We start from the raw sequence: 14931 nt of genomic DNA on the forward strand, positions 1-14931 counted from the left end.
TCTCACACAACCAAATGTTTAGGGCAATATATTTGTGTGGTCAAAAAGTTGTACGTTTGCCAACAGCACAAATTATCAGTAGTAGGAAGTGAGAATTATGTGAATTACTTATGTGGGTTATATTTCTCTTGGAGGTTGACCATCCAATATACACTTCCATAGTCTCTAAGAGTGGCTTCCCATATTAGATTGATGCACCACAAAGTAGGAGCTAAGACTTGCACAAGCTTAATGAATTTCCCTGTCTTGGGGGTATCTTAAACCAGTCTCTGAAGGGAAAAGAAAAGAGCTGGACCTTCCATTGGTCTGGCAGACTACATCCTGGGTGTAATCTGTGGCAAGATGTAAGATTCTTTGTTTTATCTCCCAGGTGTATTACTCCTGTGGTGCAGTGGTGGAATCAATGGAAAGAGGCCTGATTTTGTCACCAGGTTTTCCAAACAACTACTACCCAGGGACACACTGCGTCTGGCAGTTTTTCATTCCCATGAGGACCCATCTCATCTTGGAAATATTTGACTTTGACATTTTTGAGAGCTCTAGTGAAACTCCAACCCCCTGGGATGGCTTTTCAGCCCCTGCTACAACAGAAAATAAGGACATGCCTTCTCTTGAGGAAAACCTGGACTTTGCTGTCCACACCACAAAAGCCTCTCTCCGGAGCTCGGCGCCGAAGGTGGCTCAGAACCTGAGCAGCGCTGGAGACCAGTCAAAGGACCTTGCTGGCCACCTGGATGAACTTCCAGGAACCATCTCAAAAAAAAACGAAGCCAAACAAGCAGCTGAAGAAAACCAGTGGAAGCAGATGAAGGAACCCAAAGCGATTACCAAGGCTCAGCCAGAGGAGCTGCCATTCCCTGTGGCTGGAAGTGCCTCAATGCAGAGGCCAAACACCAGCGGCCTGGAAACACGAGGGGATTTGGAAGGGAAGATGTTGCTTGCCCACCTAGGTGCTGGTGAGAGAGATGAAGTCACAGCAGGGAGCTGGACTCTTCCCTCAACAGCACTGCCCATGGAAATCTCCTCCAGCCCTCAGCCAGCAGGGGATGTCTGTCCCCATGATGTGTTATACGTTTCTGATCTCATCACGTTTTCCTCTCGCTTCTGCGGCCCAAACTCCCCCGTGAACAAGACCATGGTGTTCGGGTCACCCCTGGAGATGGTCGAGGTCATCATGGAGCTGATCACCACCACGGACCGGGGCCGGGGCTTCGCGCTGCTCTTCGAGTACAGGAACATCAGCGAGCCCAGCCCCGTGGGGGCTGTCAGGCAGGAGAGGAAGGAGAACGTGATGCTGCTGGCAATTGGCACAGGGATTGTTGTCTTTGCTCTTGCCTTGCTCTCTGCCCTCTGCGTAGCTTGCAGGTAAGGTGATGCCAGAGCCTTGGAAGCATGTGATATTAGCCACGGGGAAATGACCACAAAAGGGATACAGTCACAGAGAAGAGTTACTGTCCTTTGCTCTGCTAACTCCTGCTGTCCTCCAAAGGTGGTGAAGTGGGTACAGAGGGAGTCAGTGCCCCCCACTGCTCCTGCCCTAGGCTCCTCAGTTTTCTTTCCTACTTCTACAACTCCTGTACCTTGGATTTATTTTCTTTTTCCTGCAGAAATGCCTGAATAGTCAGGACTTTCCTGGGCATTTTTTGTTTCAATGGCAGTGGTGTCTTTGAATCTCAGCTTTTGGCTGGTGGACAAAATCAGCAGAGAAAGATCACCCTCCCCTGAGTCTCCTGAGGACTGTGAGCTGACAGTCACTTCATCTTTTCACAGAGATCCCACAGTTTGGCTCTAACCAACCATCACTAGCACTCTGTAGAAAAGTAAATAACAACCAAAGTATTGCCACATAGAATTAAGATTTAAAAATATTTTCCCATCTGTAGCATATTTTATCCAAGAGACTGTGCAGAAATTCTAAATGCAGTGCATTCAGTGTGTTAGGAAGTCATCTGCACATCCCTTTGATGCTGGGGAAGAGCCCAGAGCCATGCTGCAGTAGCTCTCATTGTTCCCAAATGCAATCCAAAACAATCCAGTCAAATGAGCTGATGGTCAGGCTGGGTTGTGGATTTCCAGGTCCTGATGCTAACTAGTTAAATGCTAACAGTTACACAAGCATGCCTCTCTAGTCAATTGCTTTTCCTTTATGTATTTCTTTTCTCTATATCTATCCAAGGAACACTTCTCCGCCCCCCAGCATATGTTTGCATTTTTCTAACTCCCTAGTGAAAACATTTTTGTAGAAACCATGATTTATTTCTCTCCCTTCCAACAAATTCAAAACAGAGCCCTTTCTTCCCAGGTTTTTGTCAAAATAAACACCATTTTCCAAATGATAAAACATCAGGTAAACTGAAACAAGCAGTGCCCCTTGCAGGGCTCTGCTCTGGGTAGTGGCAGGAGTGTTCATTTCCCAGAGCCATCCAGCAGCTGCTCTGGTTTCTCCCTTCCTGCATCCCCTGCCTCATCCCGTGTGGATCCTCCAACCCCAGAGCTCAGCACTGCCCAGACACCCTCCACACTGGGGCTGGTTTGGCAGAGCACTTTGGTTTTCCTTGTCCTGATGGAGGCTGCACTTTAGCTCTGGCAGAATAAACACCAAGGGCAGGCCAATCACACTGGGCACCAGAGAACATGGGCACAGTGGTAAAGCTTAAATATCATCTCTGTTCTGTACATATAGAAATTCCTGCTTTAAGGGTCTGAGCTTTTTGTAGCTGCAAGAGTTAAATTTGCATGTACTACATTTAACTAACCTTTTTGTTTTTAAAGAGCTTGCAGAGCACTAATTTAGACCACAATTTTTTTGCTAGCTCTAAAGGAAAAAGTCTGGTGGAAAATGTCTTCCAGATACCAAATACTTTATTTTTATATCCTTGCCAATCTCCAAAAGAGACAGAAACAGGCTCCCTTTGCTATGGCAGCAGTCTGGGCTGATACACATGTTGAGTAGGCTGTTCTTGCTCCAATACCCCTATTTAATTTCACTGTAATGATCCATGAGCAGAGTATTATTCAACCCAAAAAGTGCACCAGCAATCTGAGGCTCCACTGGCTAAGGTTTCCCCGGCAAAACCTGTTTAGAAAGTCAGGCCATGCTGCTCACATTCACAGTCTGGCTTTCTATTTGTTAGATGTTTACAAAATAATGTTCTGCTCTTGCTGACCAACAGAAAAAACAGTCCACAGGCTGCAGCCCCACACAGCAATGTTTGTGTGTTCTGGTCGCTGGGAACACATCCTACAGGGGTCCCTATGGCACAGGATTAGGCTTGCTTCTTTTAACTCTGGCATTTATGCCTCTTCATTGCTATACAATTCTTTTTTTTTCTTTTTAAGAAGATATCTATACCTCAGCCAGCTATTGACTGAATATAAATAGAGTCTACCCCTACTCCTTTAGCCTCTTAACAGGGTGTTTTCTATCCCAGCCTCCTAGATTCCCTGCATGCTGTCCTTGGGAAGCTTTGATTACACCACTCTGTTTTTTATCAGACTTAGAGCTCTTAAGTGAGACCAGGTGAAAGTGATGCCATGACCTGTGCTGAGTTACCTCACCTGTGTTGCACTGGAAGAGTCTTTTCTCCCTCTTTACTGTGCTAACTGCTGCAAGGGTGTTGGTCTGTGGCCCCAGAACCACTGGCCCTGGCTGGAGCTTGCCTACAACGGGCAGCTGTGGGTTTTTAATGCAGCTCAGAATAAGACTGCTGAGGCCATTAAGCTCTAAGCATTAAACTTCTTTTAGATTGAGCCCATCAAGCTCTATTTTATGCTTCTTGTCCTAAATAGGGGCTTGAAATGAGGTGTCAAATGTGTATTAGCTGCAGTCTGTCCTCACTGCAGAAAATGTCAGGGTGGCACGGGGTGGGCTGAGGGGAGATGATGCTGCTTTACCAGTGCAGCACACTCAGAACTGGGACCAGCCCCCCGAGGCACAGGGACACTGTCCTGGCTGCACTGGGCACTGCAGAGGATGCCAAGAGGAACCTGGAAGCTCTTGGCCTTGTAAACTTGCCTTCAACTTTCTTTTCTCTTCATACTTTATTTATTCCTCTGGTACCAGGTTCAGCTGTTGATTTTTTTTTTTTCTTTCATTTCTATCTGCTGCTCTTGCTTAGCTAAAAGTAGCAGGCTCAGCCTTGCCAGGAGTAGAAATGGCCTGGGATGGGCTTGGCACCCACTGCCACTCCAGTGCACCAAGTCATCAGCAGTATCTGCTCAGGCTCATTGCATTGAGCAGGGCAAAGCTCTCTGGGGAAACTCCAAGTCTCTGCCACACTGCAGCTTTTGTTTTCTACTTGGGGAGGGAATGAAAGCTTCAGTTGTTAGTTGGCCAATAATTCTAATTACTTTTGGCCATGAAGCCTGGCTCGAGTAATGGGGGATTTTTTATTTTCTTTCCCAAGCCCCAGGAACAACAGATATGTCCATCTTATTTAATTTTAATCCTGTCCCATGCAGTCAAACTTTTGCTGTATGGTTGCAACCCATGAATTGCAGCTGCACTTTAGGTCTGCACAGCCTCCCAACCCTTGGGTGTGCAGTGACTCCATCAAGCCTTCAGTGTTGCCATCTCTCCCCACCCAAGCTGCCCTGCCAGTCACTGCCTGCTGCCCATCCATCACCTGGGGCAAGGATTTGCCTTTTCAATAACCTGGGTTGCATCCCATCAGTCAGTGCTTAATGCTCCCCTGAGCCCGCCCTGTCCCCTGGAGAACCATTGGGCACTTGTTTCAGTCATTATCAGGTCCACCACTGCTAGCCTTTCTTTGTGATGTCTTTAAGTCTTATTCGTCCAAAAGTTTATAACACTAGTTGTTTTGTAATCTCAGTTTGAGTAAAAATGTGAAAAAATGGCGAAGAACAGGCATGTGTCTCCCTTCAGCCAAGAGGCACGTTCATCCCATCATCATCTGCCACAGCACTGCCTTTCACTGAAACAGTCACACAAATGAGCAGCATCTGATGCTCTCTGCTTGCTAAATATAACCCAGTGTGCAGTATTAGCTGTGCAGATGAAATATTCTGTCTAGCAGGATAGGAGGGATGTCACTGCCCAGACTGAAGGATCTCAGTCCTGCTGTTCAGTCACTGATGTGAAAGAGCAGCTGCCAGGGGGGAGCCTGGTGGGACTTGGCACAGGTCTGAGCTCTGCTCCTGCTTTTGCAGTGAGCAGAGGAAGAAGATGACAGCTTCATCTCTACTTCAGCTGACTTTCCACCACATGAGCATATCATTTTCTCCCCTTGTTTACAGGCCTTGCTGCCTTGAGTCTTGGCAAGTATTTTGGATGCTCATAACCTGCCGGGTTCCCCTCGCAGGATGAGCAGAGCCGAGAACTTTCCTGCTGTGGATCTTTAACTCACTCCAGGGCTTGTTGTTGTTGTTGCTGTCTCTCCTTTCCAGGCAGAGAACGTGCCCCAAAAGGAGCTCATCCAACGCATGCAGTGACCAGGAGGTTAGTGCTAATGGCTTCAGCAATTTCTGTTTCTCTCTTTCATGTTGGCTGTTGCACTGTTTGTCTGACGATGTTTACTGGGGCATGTTCTGAGTTGTAGAACAGGATCCAGAACTCCACTGTCGATATCAATGAGCTCCAGCTGGTGGTGCCAAGCCGGGAGAATGAAAACAACAACCACTCTGTGAGCCGGGAGCAGGCGGGTGAGTGCGGGGCGTGGGCCAGGGCAGCCCCGGGCAGCTCCATCAGACCCTCCCTCCCGCAGCCCTGCCGCTGTCTGGCCCGGGCACAGCTGGAGAGCCGCTCCTCGGCAGAAAGGCTTTGTTGTGGGCACTGTCCCTTGCTGCCCCCCCCTCCCTGCTAGGGTAATTCCCCTGGCAAGGAGCTCATGGAAGCACAGCTCCAGCACGCTGCCAGCACAAGCTGTCACAGCACATGGCGCTGCAGAGACACTGGGTTAGCAGAGCAAACGCGTTGGGTTCAGGCTGCTACACACAACCTACACAGACCCATAAACTGGGGAGGAGATGCACCTGCCCTGGGCCTAACTCTGTCCAGAAAGGATGGGCTTTGCAGTGCTCAGTTGGTCTCTGGCCAAATCCAGCTCCCAGAGCTCCCTGTTTCTGTGGGTCTGTATGGATGGAGGGGCTTTGGGTGGTATTTACCTCACAGTGTCCTTCCAGGAAAAAGCATCCCAGCCAAGCTGCAGAGAATGTCACGTGCTGCAATTTTGAGTGACAACACATGAACTGTCCCAGTGCCCCTTTTGGTTAGTGGAGGCCAACGGGGAGGAACTTTCTGCCGTGTTGTGACACACCATCAGTTTCCCAGTGAGCCATCAGCCACTCCACACTCAGCTCTCACAAGGGTACCTCCACAAACAGCCAATTCTGTACTCCCAGCCATGACAGCTTTCCATCTCCTTCTTGAGGAGGTTGTGGGCAGAGTTCTCCTTGCCTGGACCAGAGGACAGGCCTTGGGGGCACATGCAGACACGCATCCCCCTCCATGGCAGTCCCTGGAGCATCAGGCTGCCTGTAGGAGCAGATTCACTGGGGTTTAACCAAAAACTACAGCTCCCAGTATTAGCAGGTAGGAGTAAATAAAAAAGAAATAATGAGTTGAGTGACTTTGTAAGTTTCTGATCTGCAGCACAACCTCATGTGTTTAACACAAGGAATTTCAGGTAATGACTGTTTTTATTAGAAAGCAGACCCAAGGGTGTTTCTCCTCTTTTGTTTTGTTTTTAAAAGCTTGCAGTTTCAGGAGAGCAAACTGTTGACTGGAACTTTGTTCTGGCTGGTGCAACAGCCAGCCAAAGGCTGTTCTAGATTGTCTGGTGAGGGAGGGAGAAGTTGGAAACAGATGTCTTGGACTCTTGCAGGCAATCTTTATTGATTTTCTTCCTTTCTCAGTCCCTTCCTGCAGAGGCAGCACAGAACGGTCTCCTCAGGACACTGACCCAGATGTGCCCTCCTCCATCTCTGCAGTGACCACGGAGACTGGGAGTGATGAAGTGTTTATCATTTCTGCTGGACCTGGGACCAGTGGGCTGAGCTTTACCACCTACAGGATACAGGTACATCCCCCAGCATCTCCAGCAGGCTGCAGGGTGTCCCTCTTGGACAGCAATGTCATACCTGTCCATTTTTGCCTAATGCCCATTTTCTAGAAAGGCAGACACTGAACCTCAAGCTGAGCTGCCATCAAATGAAGTGCACTGTGATCCCCTGAGCCAGCATCTCCCAAGCTTTGGGAAGAGCAAATGCAGAATCCTACTAGCAAATAATGGAGATGTTTGCCAGCAGACAGTAGGACCAACCTGCAGAAATGTTAATTGGCAAAGCTGATGTTCCATTAAAATTACCACCTGTAGCAACTGAGAGGTCTGAGAGTCAGACCTACCCCTGCCCACCACTCCAAGTGATCAGGGAAGTTACTGAGCTCCTCAGCTCTGCAGAAAGTGTCTCACCAAGCTGATGGCTCCAAAAAAATCAAATACTTCAAGTGAAAGCACTGAGGACCTCACAGATTCTCAGACAGAAACTTGGATTGATTTAACAGGTTGTCTCTTATTTTAGCTCTTTCCACTGGGCTCCTGGACCTTTATTTGTTCAGAAAGAGATGATGGCTCAGAAGCCTCAGGTCTGGCTGCCACCTCTTCAGCCTGGAGCGGGTGCAGACAGAGCACATCCATTGCAGGTGTCTGCTGAAGCCTTCCCCAGGTCAATACTCTCTTCTCCAGTGCCCTGTCTCTTTTTCCCACAAGAGGATAAACAACCAGCACAAGGAACTCACATGCCCAGGACAGGCTGTGTAATACTTCTGTCACAGTTTACAAAACAAAAGCATTCTGTATCCCTGCACTTGATTAGGAAATTAGCCAGGAGGCCAGGCTGGTCAGGATTTTCCTACACTGCTGTAAGACACGTGCTGAGCTTTGCCTCCAGCTGGCCACCCTGATGAAGAGAAAGAGGGAAAGAAGGGAAAACAACTCTGGAGCCTTCCCTTGCCTGAATGTGACCTTCTGTGGAGCAGGGCACTGGGAGTTATAGCCAGACTGGGCACCCTTGAACAAACCTGGTCCTTTCCAGAGCAGAGGGCTTCACCTGATGGCTGCCCCCCACACATCCAGCTTCCAGGCAGGAGGGAAAACCATTTTCCTGCCCCTTTTCCCCACTTTAGTCAGAAGGAACAAATACACATAACCACCCATTTCTATTCTGACACTGCTTCTGCAAGCAACCTTCAGAGGGCATTTATACATAAAAAAATAAAAGAGCATTAAAACAGTGAAAGTAACCCAAAGAATTAAACACATTATTAAGTCAGAAAGCATCCTCAGTGATGCCCATGCAGTGAGGCAATACTCCCAACCAAATTCCTCAAGGAACCGAGGGTGGAACCATGGCAGGACCTTTCTAAAGCCTGGGGTCTTTCCCCACAGCTGAAGACCATCCTCTCCAGGGCTGTGGAAATTGAGCACAGCAGACTAATTACAAACCTGCACTCACAGGGGTTCTCATCAGGCCACTTGATACTGAGGGCTCCTGGATGTCAGACGTGTTTACAGCTGCATTTTTAGGTGTGTATTTTTAGGGTGTGAAATGCTGCTGGCCAGCCAGGCTCCAGGCCCCACAGGGGATGTGGTGTGTGGCTTTGTGGCCAGCACTAGGCAGTGGGATGAGATATCTGCTGGAGCCCAGCCCGTTCCTTGGCAGGAGCTGAGCAGTTATCCCCTTGTGAAAACATGTGTGAAATCCTGAGCCTTCACAGTGCAGAAAATAATGCCAGCAGACTCACCTCATGCAAAATGCTTGACTAGAATTTGTTAAATTATAAGGAGCTTTCATTAAAAAAATTATCTCGACCTTTTCCCTGAGAAATTGCGTCTGGCTGCTTGGTCCTGTGCTGCCCACCGAGTGTGAGCTGAGCTCAGCTGGGCCTGAGCCAGAGATTAACTGGGTTCTGCTCTGCAGCTTTTCAAACCTATTTGAAGACATCAGTCCTGTGTTATGAGGGAAGAACTGGGAGAGCAAAGAACCCCTCTGCTTGTGACTGCTGTGAGGAAACAGAGGGTGGGCTGGCTTTTGGGGAGATTCCAGGTGTCCTCCAGGGGTCATGACTTGCTAAATCCCCTTTGGTTTAAGGCATCCTTCACCCTTTGGCTGACTTATGACCATGACTTCTGATTTCTGATCAGGCACTGCAAGTTTCAGATGCAAAGGTTGGAGTAAAGAGTATGATCATGGAAGTTTAACAAAAATTTCTTGCCAAAACATTTTCCAAAGTCTAGAAAATGCACTGTTCATCTTCCCAGTTACTTCCAGTGTACCCATCTCAAAACCAGAGGCTAATTTTTTCATCAGTTTGGAGGTAATTATAATAATATTAGAATAATAAATCCAAAAACAGCCTTAAGAGGCCACTAAGGAGAAGACAGCCAGCTTAAAAGTTATAAATAAAGATTGTCCCTTTAATAAAATCTTAGACTAGGAGCTTAATATTGAAATCAACTTATCCAGAGCCTGATGCCTCTCCTGGCTTCCTACTGAGTTTCTTTTTCTGATCTAGTGCTAATTTCTTGCCTCTCTGCCCATCCATTTCCAATATGACACATTCACTAAATAGTTTCTTTGATTTGCAGAAACTTGGGAGATTCAGATTCTCAGAAATAACAAATTACATGTTTCTGGTTTCTCAGGATTTTAAAATCCAGGACACTGTGGGATTTATTTCAGACACTCTTTAAGGACTGTGTAAACTTTGGAAATATGGATTTTGCATTCTTCTCGTGACAACCATATTCACACAGCTGAAAATTAAAAATATGCATAGAGTTGTGTAACAGGAGGCTTAAATAACAGGTGAAGTATTAGTAAGAAAGAAAGGAGATTCGTAGGAATGTCAGGAATGCTCTAACTTTCCTGGCTCTAAGCTTATATCAATATTAAGGACAAAAATTGTGATTTCAAATGCAACATCAGAACTTATAAAGTATGGAAGAGATGTTTGTCTATACTTTATTCCCATGTCTGATCAACTCTGCTCATTCACAGGGCTGGTGACAGCAGTTTAATGTAGTCTCACCTTCTGATGATGCCAATTTTACAGCTGTCTGGATGCCTTGTTCTACTCCTAAAGCATGTTGTCCACCTGAAGAGCATTTTTTATGTGAAATGCAAATCCCCTTGGCTCCAATCCAGGTCTTGTGCTTCTTGTTCTATTCAGCACAGACACTGAGAACAGATTATTTCCTTTCTCTTTATTTTTGATTATTTTTAATTCTTCCCTTACATAGGATAAAGAGCACCACTTACTTCAGTCTTTTCTCCAAAACTGTGAATTTCTGAGACTTCTGATTCTCCTCTTGCTTGCTTCTGGATTTCTTTCAGTAGGCTCCATCCTCCTTAAGTTTTATTTTCCCAGACAGACGCACCTGGAGCCTTCCAAGAGCCAAGCAGAGTGGAAGAATTCTGTTTTACACAGCGAAGTTTATGACTCTGATTTGTCAAATACTTCCAGTAAAATCAAGCTGTAGATATTTCATATATTTAGTGAGGGTTGTAGGACTATATCTTACATAACTGAAATTCCCCACTTCAGCTTTAAACCCAAAACTGGGGGAGCAAGGTAAAACTTTCCTCCAGGGAAGCCAGCGAGCTTCAGGCAGCACACAGGAAGAGAAATGATGAGAAGTTGCATTCCTGAGTCCTCTGAGAACGACTGAATCTGACTTGACTGTTAGCGCAAGTCTCTTGCACCAACAGCCTGCTTCCAAAGTGTTTTAAAAATGTTCTGATGAAAGACGCCTATAAATTATCTTTATTTACTCTTTTCAGGACAAAAACCTGAAAAGAAGCGTCACAAGCCCGGGCTCTGTGTCTGACTGGCTGAGCTCCCACCCTGCAGCTGCAGGGGCTGCAGAGAAGGGGAACGTGCAGCTGGAGAATCCCTGTCCGCGGCAGCGCACCTGGAGCGCCCGCACCTTCCACGACCTCCTGGCTCCAATACCGCAGCTGCAGAAGAAATGGTGCAGCTGGAGCACCAACAGCCCCTTCACAAAGCTGGTTGACAGCAGTGTGAGTCCTGCAGGGAGGGGAGGATGTCGGGGTCTCAGCTCCGGTATTTCCCACTGCTCACTGATGGAACACCGTTTCCCCTTGGCCAGGGCCTCGCCTCTCTGTCCTGCAGTGCAAACACATCTCAGTCCATCTCCCTCCGTGCATGGGAAAGTCTCTGGCCTGATTATATTGTAATTTAGCCAGGCTTTCCTAAAATATTTAGCAGCTGTATTTTCCAGCAGTTGGCACCTGGTTAAGAAATTATCCCCAGTCCAGAAGAACATTAAAAAAATGCCTTCAGACAAGATTATCTCGTTGAGTGTTCTGACATGTGTTTTTTTCCTCTGGTTATGCCTTGAATTTATTATAATTACTGTATTATTATTGCACTGCAAGGAATCCATAGGTGTGGCAGGGATATCTGGTCTCACTGACTGTAGTCATCAAACCAACAGCTTGTTACGAAGCTAATAAAGGATGTTTCTTCCTTTTTAAGGTAATAACGTAGGTTTTTGCTAAAGAATGCATCTTACCTCTAAAATAACCAGGAATTTTTAGTTCTCTCGGGATCAAAGTTTCGAGACAGAGCTGCTTTTCATGCATGTCTGCTAATTTTGTACTATTTTGTGCAGGGTTTTTCTACAGCTGCAAAACCCCAAGGTGTGCCAACCAGAAAGGTAATCTCAGCCACTGAGATAGAGGGAGCATCAGAGACTGTTTACTCTGATTCATCTGCCAGTAATGCCTCCTATCCCCTCACTCTGTCTGCACAGAGGCAGCGAAAGTTAACCGCCAGCAATTTGAAGAAATCCAGATTTGGGAACCCTTATTTTGGATTTTTAGCCAGTTCCCCTGACAGCAAACATATGAGGTCCTTGGATCCCTCAAGACATCTAGGGGCAGCATCTCCAGTTAACAGCCAAAGCCCCAAAAATCTTCTAGAGAGCTCAAACCCACTGAAAATCAACTTGGTCAACGGTTCAAAAACAAAGGAGCTTATGGTAGAAACAGATAAAAACAAACCAGTTTTTGTTATTTCTGAAGAAGGAGATGATCAGCAGCCTCTGGTCCTGGCAGAACACCTTAGTCAGTGTGGAGATCACCTGTCAGAGCAAAATGCTGTGTATGCTCCAGCTGTGCCAGAGAAACAGCCGGCGGTTCTGGCTGCGGAGAGGAACAGCTCTGCCCCCTTCCCACCGAGCCTTCCCCTGTGGGCTAAATCCCCCACGTCATACAAAGGTCATGGGAAGGCCCCCAGCTCCTCCAGGGACCAGCAGAGCTCAGCAGGTGGAGATGCCAACACTTCTGAGCCCTCACAGAACTGCGACACCCCCACCGCTCCCACGCTGTGCCAAGCTTCGGTCCAGCGATGAAGGTGGAAAGATTGAAACATCAGTTCCCAGAGCCAGAGGGAGCAGGGACATGAGCAGAGCAGAAGCTGTGCCCAGCAGCTGAGTGTGGCAGTCACATGTGGCAGCTTTGCTGAGAGCAGTCTTTGCTTCCCACACGTTGGGACTGAGATTACAAGGATACAAACCACAGCACATCACAGATGCCATCTCCCCTTCAGCTCACTAACCTCATCTCTCTTCTCCTGCATGAGACTTGGGTGTAGTTTGTACAAGAAAGCATCCTCTGAAAAGGTACTTCAGACTGCAGAACCCCTTTTCTGGGATGGGAATGAAAGTAGCCTGGGGCAGTCACACCATAGTTGATATCTGAAATGTAAATCAGTCCCCTGTCCCTGTGGCATCACTTGAGTCTTTCTGTTGGGAGCTCTGAGTTAGCTTCTGTTTATAGCTCTGCCTGTGCAATCCAAGCCTTGCCAAGCCAAGGGTAAGAATTCAATCATGCATGTTTGCATACAGTTTTGTAAACTTCATTTTAAGTATTTCATAACTTCTGCAGTCTAGCACAAAGCTTACCAAGCATTAGCAGCTCTAATATTAAAGAGCAAGATTATCTCCTCTCCTAACTCTTTAGAGAAGTGTACAGACAAGCTGAGCAACCCATAGCAGTTGCTTGTTCTATTAAAGTCTGATGTAGCTGTATCTTTGTTAGGTCTACATAGGCTTAGAACACCTCAGTCCACTACATTAAATGACTCCTCATGGCAACAGGAGCATGTGTACAAAAACACTGAAATACTAGGGATAGTCTTGGATATTTGCAGCTGCTCTGATCCTATATTCACCAGCTATTTATTGCTGGTAACGCACATTGACTAGAGAACTATTCCCCTTCCTTTAGCAGGCAAGACTTGAAAGACAAAATTAAGGTGGGGCAAACTTTGAGTGCTCACTTTCTTTAGAAATGAACCCTACGTGGCTGTGCCTCCCTGAGTAAAAATCCAGGGCATTCAATGGAACACTGAACCAAAGGGAAGCCTGCTAGTCCTATTGCCTTTAATAACTCCATCAGTACTTTAATTTCCTCCTGGTGATATTTTCCTATCTTTGCAAGAGACTCCTGCATGTTTGTCCCACAATTCAGAATTTTCTTTCTTAAATGAAACAATTCCCTCTGAAGCTGCATTTTGCAGCTGAGACAGCACATTGTTTTAAAGCAATAGTATGTCATAAAACAGGTGCCAGAAAGAAATCTCCTGCACAAGTCTTCCCCTGTATTAGCTGCAGTGTGCATCCAGTTATCTTAATCCTTCTCTGTGAAGGCATTTAAGACTGATTGCTGAAATATTTAACTGAATTATTTATGATTTCACCTGCTGTTACAGCTTCCATTTGCCACCATTAATGTCTGAGATATGCAACACAAGACTATAGGTTTTGCCTTATATTTTCTCTGAGTGTTTTCATGTCTACCTAGACATAGAAGCTGTGCAGCTGGTAGCAGTGGAAGCAAAAACACATTTGCCCTTTAGCAGTTGACTCAAACATGAACAGCAAACAAGTCTCTGCATTTATTATTTCCAGACTCTGTTCAGTGCCAAAGTCTGGCTCCATGTTGGTTGGTTCTTTTTTGGTGGGTATTTTTTGTTGTTGTCGTTTAAATTAATTCTACTTGATTCAAAGGGAAGAGATTAATATATTTATGGTTTTAAAAATATTTAGAAGTCTTCAGTACTCTAACAATAACTTCCACTGCATTAAATTCATATGCATCGTAATTTAATGTTCTGTTACTTATTACATTTCTAAAGTTTGAAATACTAGAATCTACTTTTGAAAAGTACTTGTGTTCAATTATTGACAATAGTTACATTTGAAGGGCTGGAAAAAGTGGCTTTTTCAATAAAAGCATGTTTAACCACTCATTTCTATGGTGTAACAACACTTAATTTGTTTTGCTGAAAGCCTGAGTCGTGCCTCAGAGCACCAGGAGAGCGTGTGGGTTACCCCAGTGGTGGCAGAAGAGCAGAAAAGCAAACAATCCTTTTTAGACCCTTCCCAATTTCTCCAAGACTGAAGATGAGGTGGTTGTTTACACCGACTCCTCCACTACCCGTTGTGTAACCAAGACCAGACTTTGCTCACCAGGTTTGTCTAACTGCTGCCAGAGGAGGTTTCTGTGGGAGTTTGTGTTTCCTTTCAGGTCCATCAGTGCCTGCTGCAGCAGCATATGGGCAAATTATTCACAGGACTGCACCAGACATCCTGGCTGCAGCATGGACTGTACACACACACACACACACACACATATATATACATACACACACATATATGTGGTGAGAGAGGCCCTGCTCCTGATGAACACGAAATATTGAACAGTGCTGCTTATTCTCAGAACAGAGATGATTTACCAGCTATTTAAAGGTGATGCCTTCTGGCACTAGAAGATGCTGAAGCCCAGTGCCTGCAGGTGGGTGCTGCAGGTACCCAGGGCAGACTTCAGTTCCTGACCTGCCTTTTGAAGTTTTTTTTGTTTGATTAGGGGTTTTTTGGATTTTTT

At 46.2% G+C, this 14931-nt stretch overlaps 1 protein-coding gene across 2 annotated transcripts in view; it reads left to right on the top strand.

Annotated features, from left to right (window-relative positions):
* The window catches only part of LOC311160491 (uncharacterized protein), a 31246-nt gene extending 16960 nt beyond the window's left edge, over positions 1–14286 (top strand). The window contains exons 2-8 of one of the 2 annotated variants that reach the window (XM_084217317.1): positions 371–1365; positions 5257–5281; positions 5411–5458; positions 5559–5661; positions 6874–7037; positions 10801–11040; positions 11655–14286. In XM_084217317.1, the coding sequence (XP_084073443.1) occupies positions 371–1365; positions 5257–5281; positions 5411–5458; positions 5559–5661; positions 6874–7037; positions 10801–11040; positions 11655–12395 (2316 nt within the window). In that variant the 3' untranslated portion in view covers positions 12396–14286. Of the gene's footprint in view, positions 1–370; positions 1366–5256; positions 5282–5406; positions 5459–5558; positions 5662–6873; positions 7038–10800; positions 11041–11654 lie in introns of both variants that reach the window. The other variant, XM_084217318.1, reaches the window with a different exon arrangement.
* Positions 14287–14931: the final 645 nt, after the last annotated feature.

Source organism: Fringilla coelebs (assembly GCF_963513975.1).
Source record: "Fringilla coelebs genome assembly, chromosome: 17".
Lineage (NCBI taxonomy): Eukaryota > Metazoa > Chordata > Aves > Passeriformes > Fringillidae > Fringilla > Fringilla coelebs.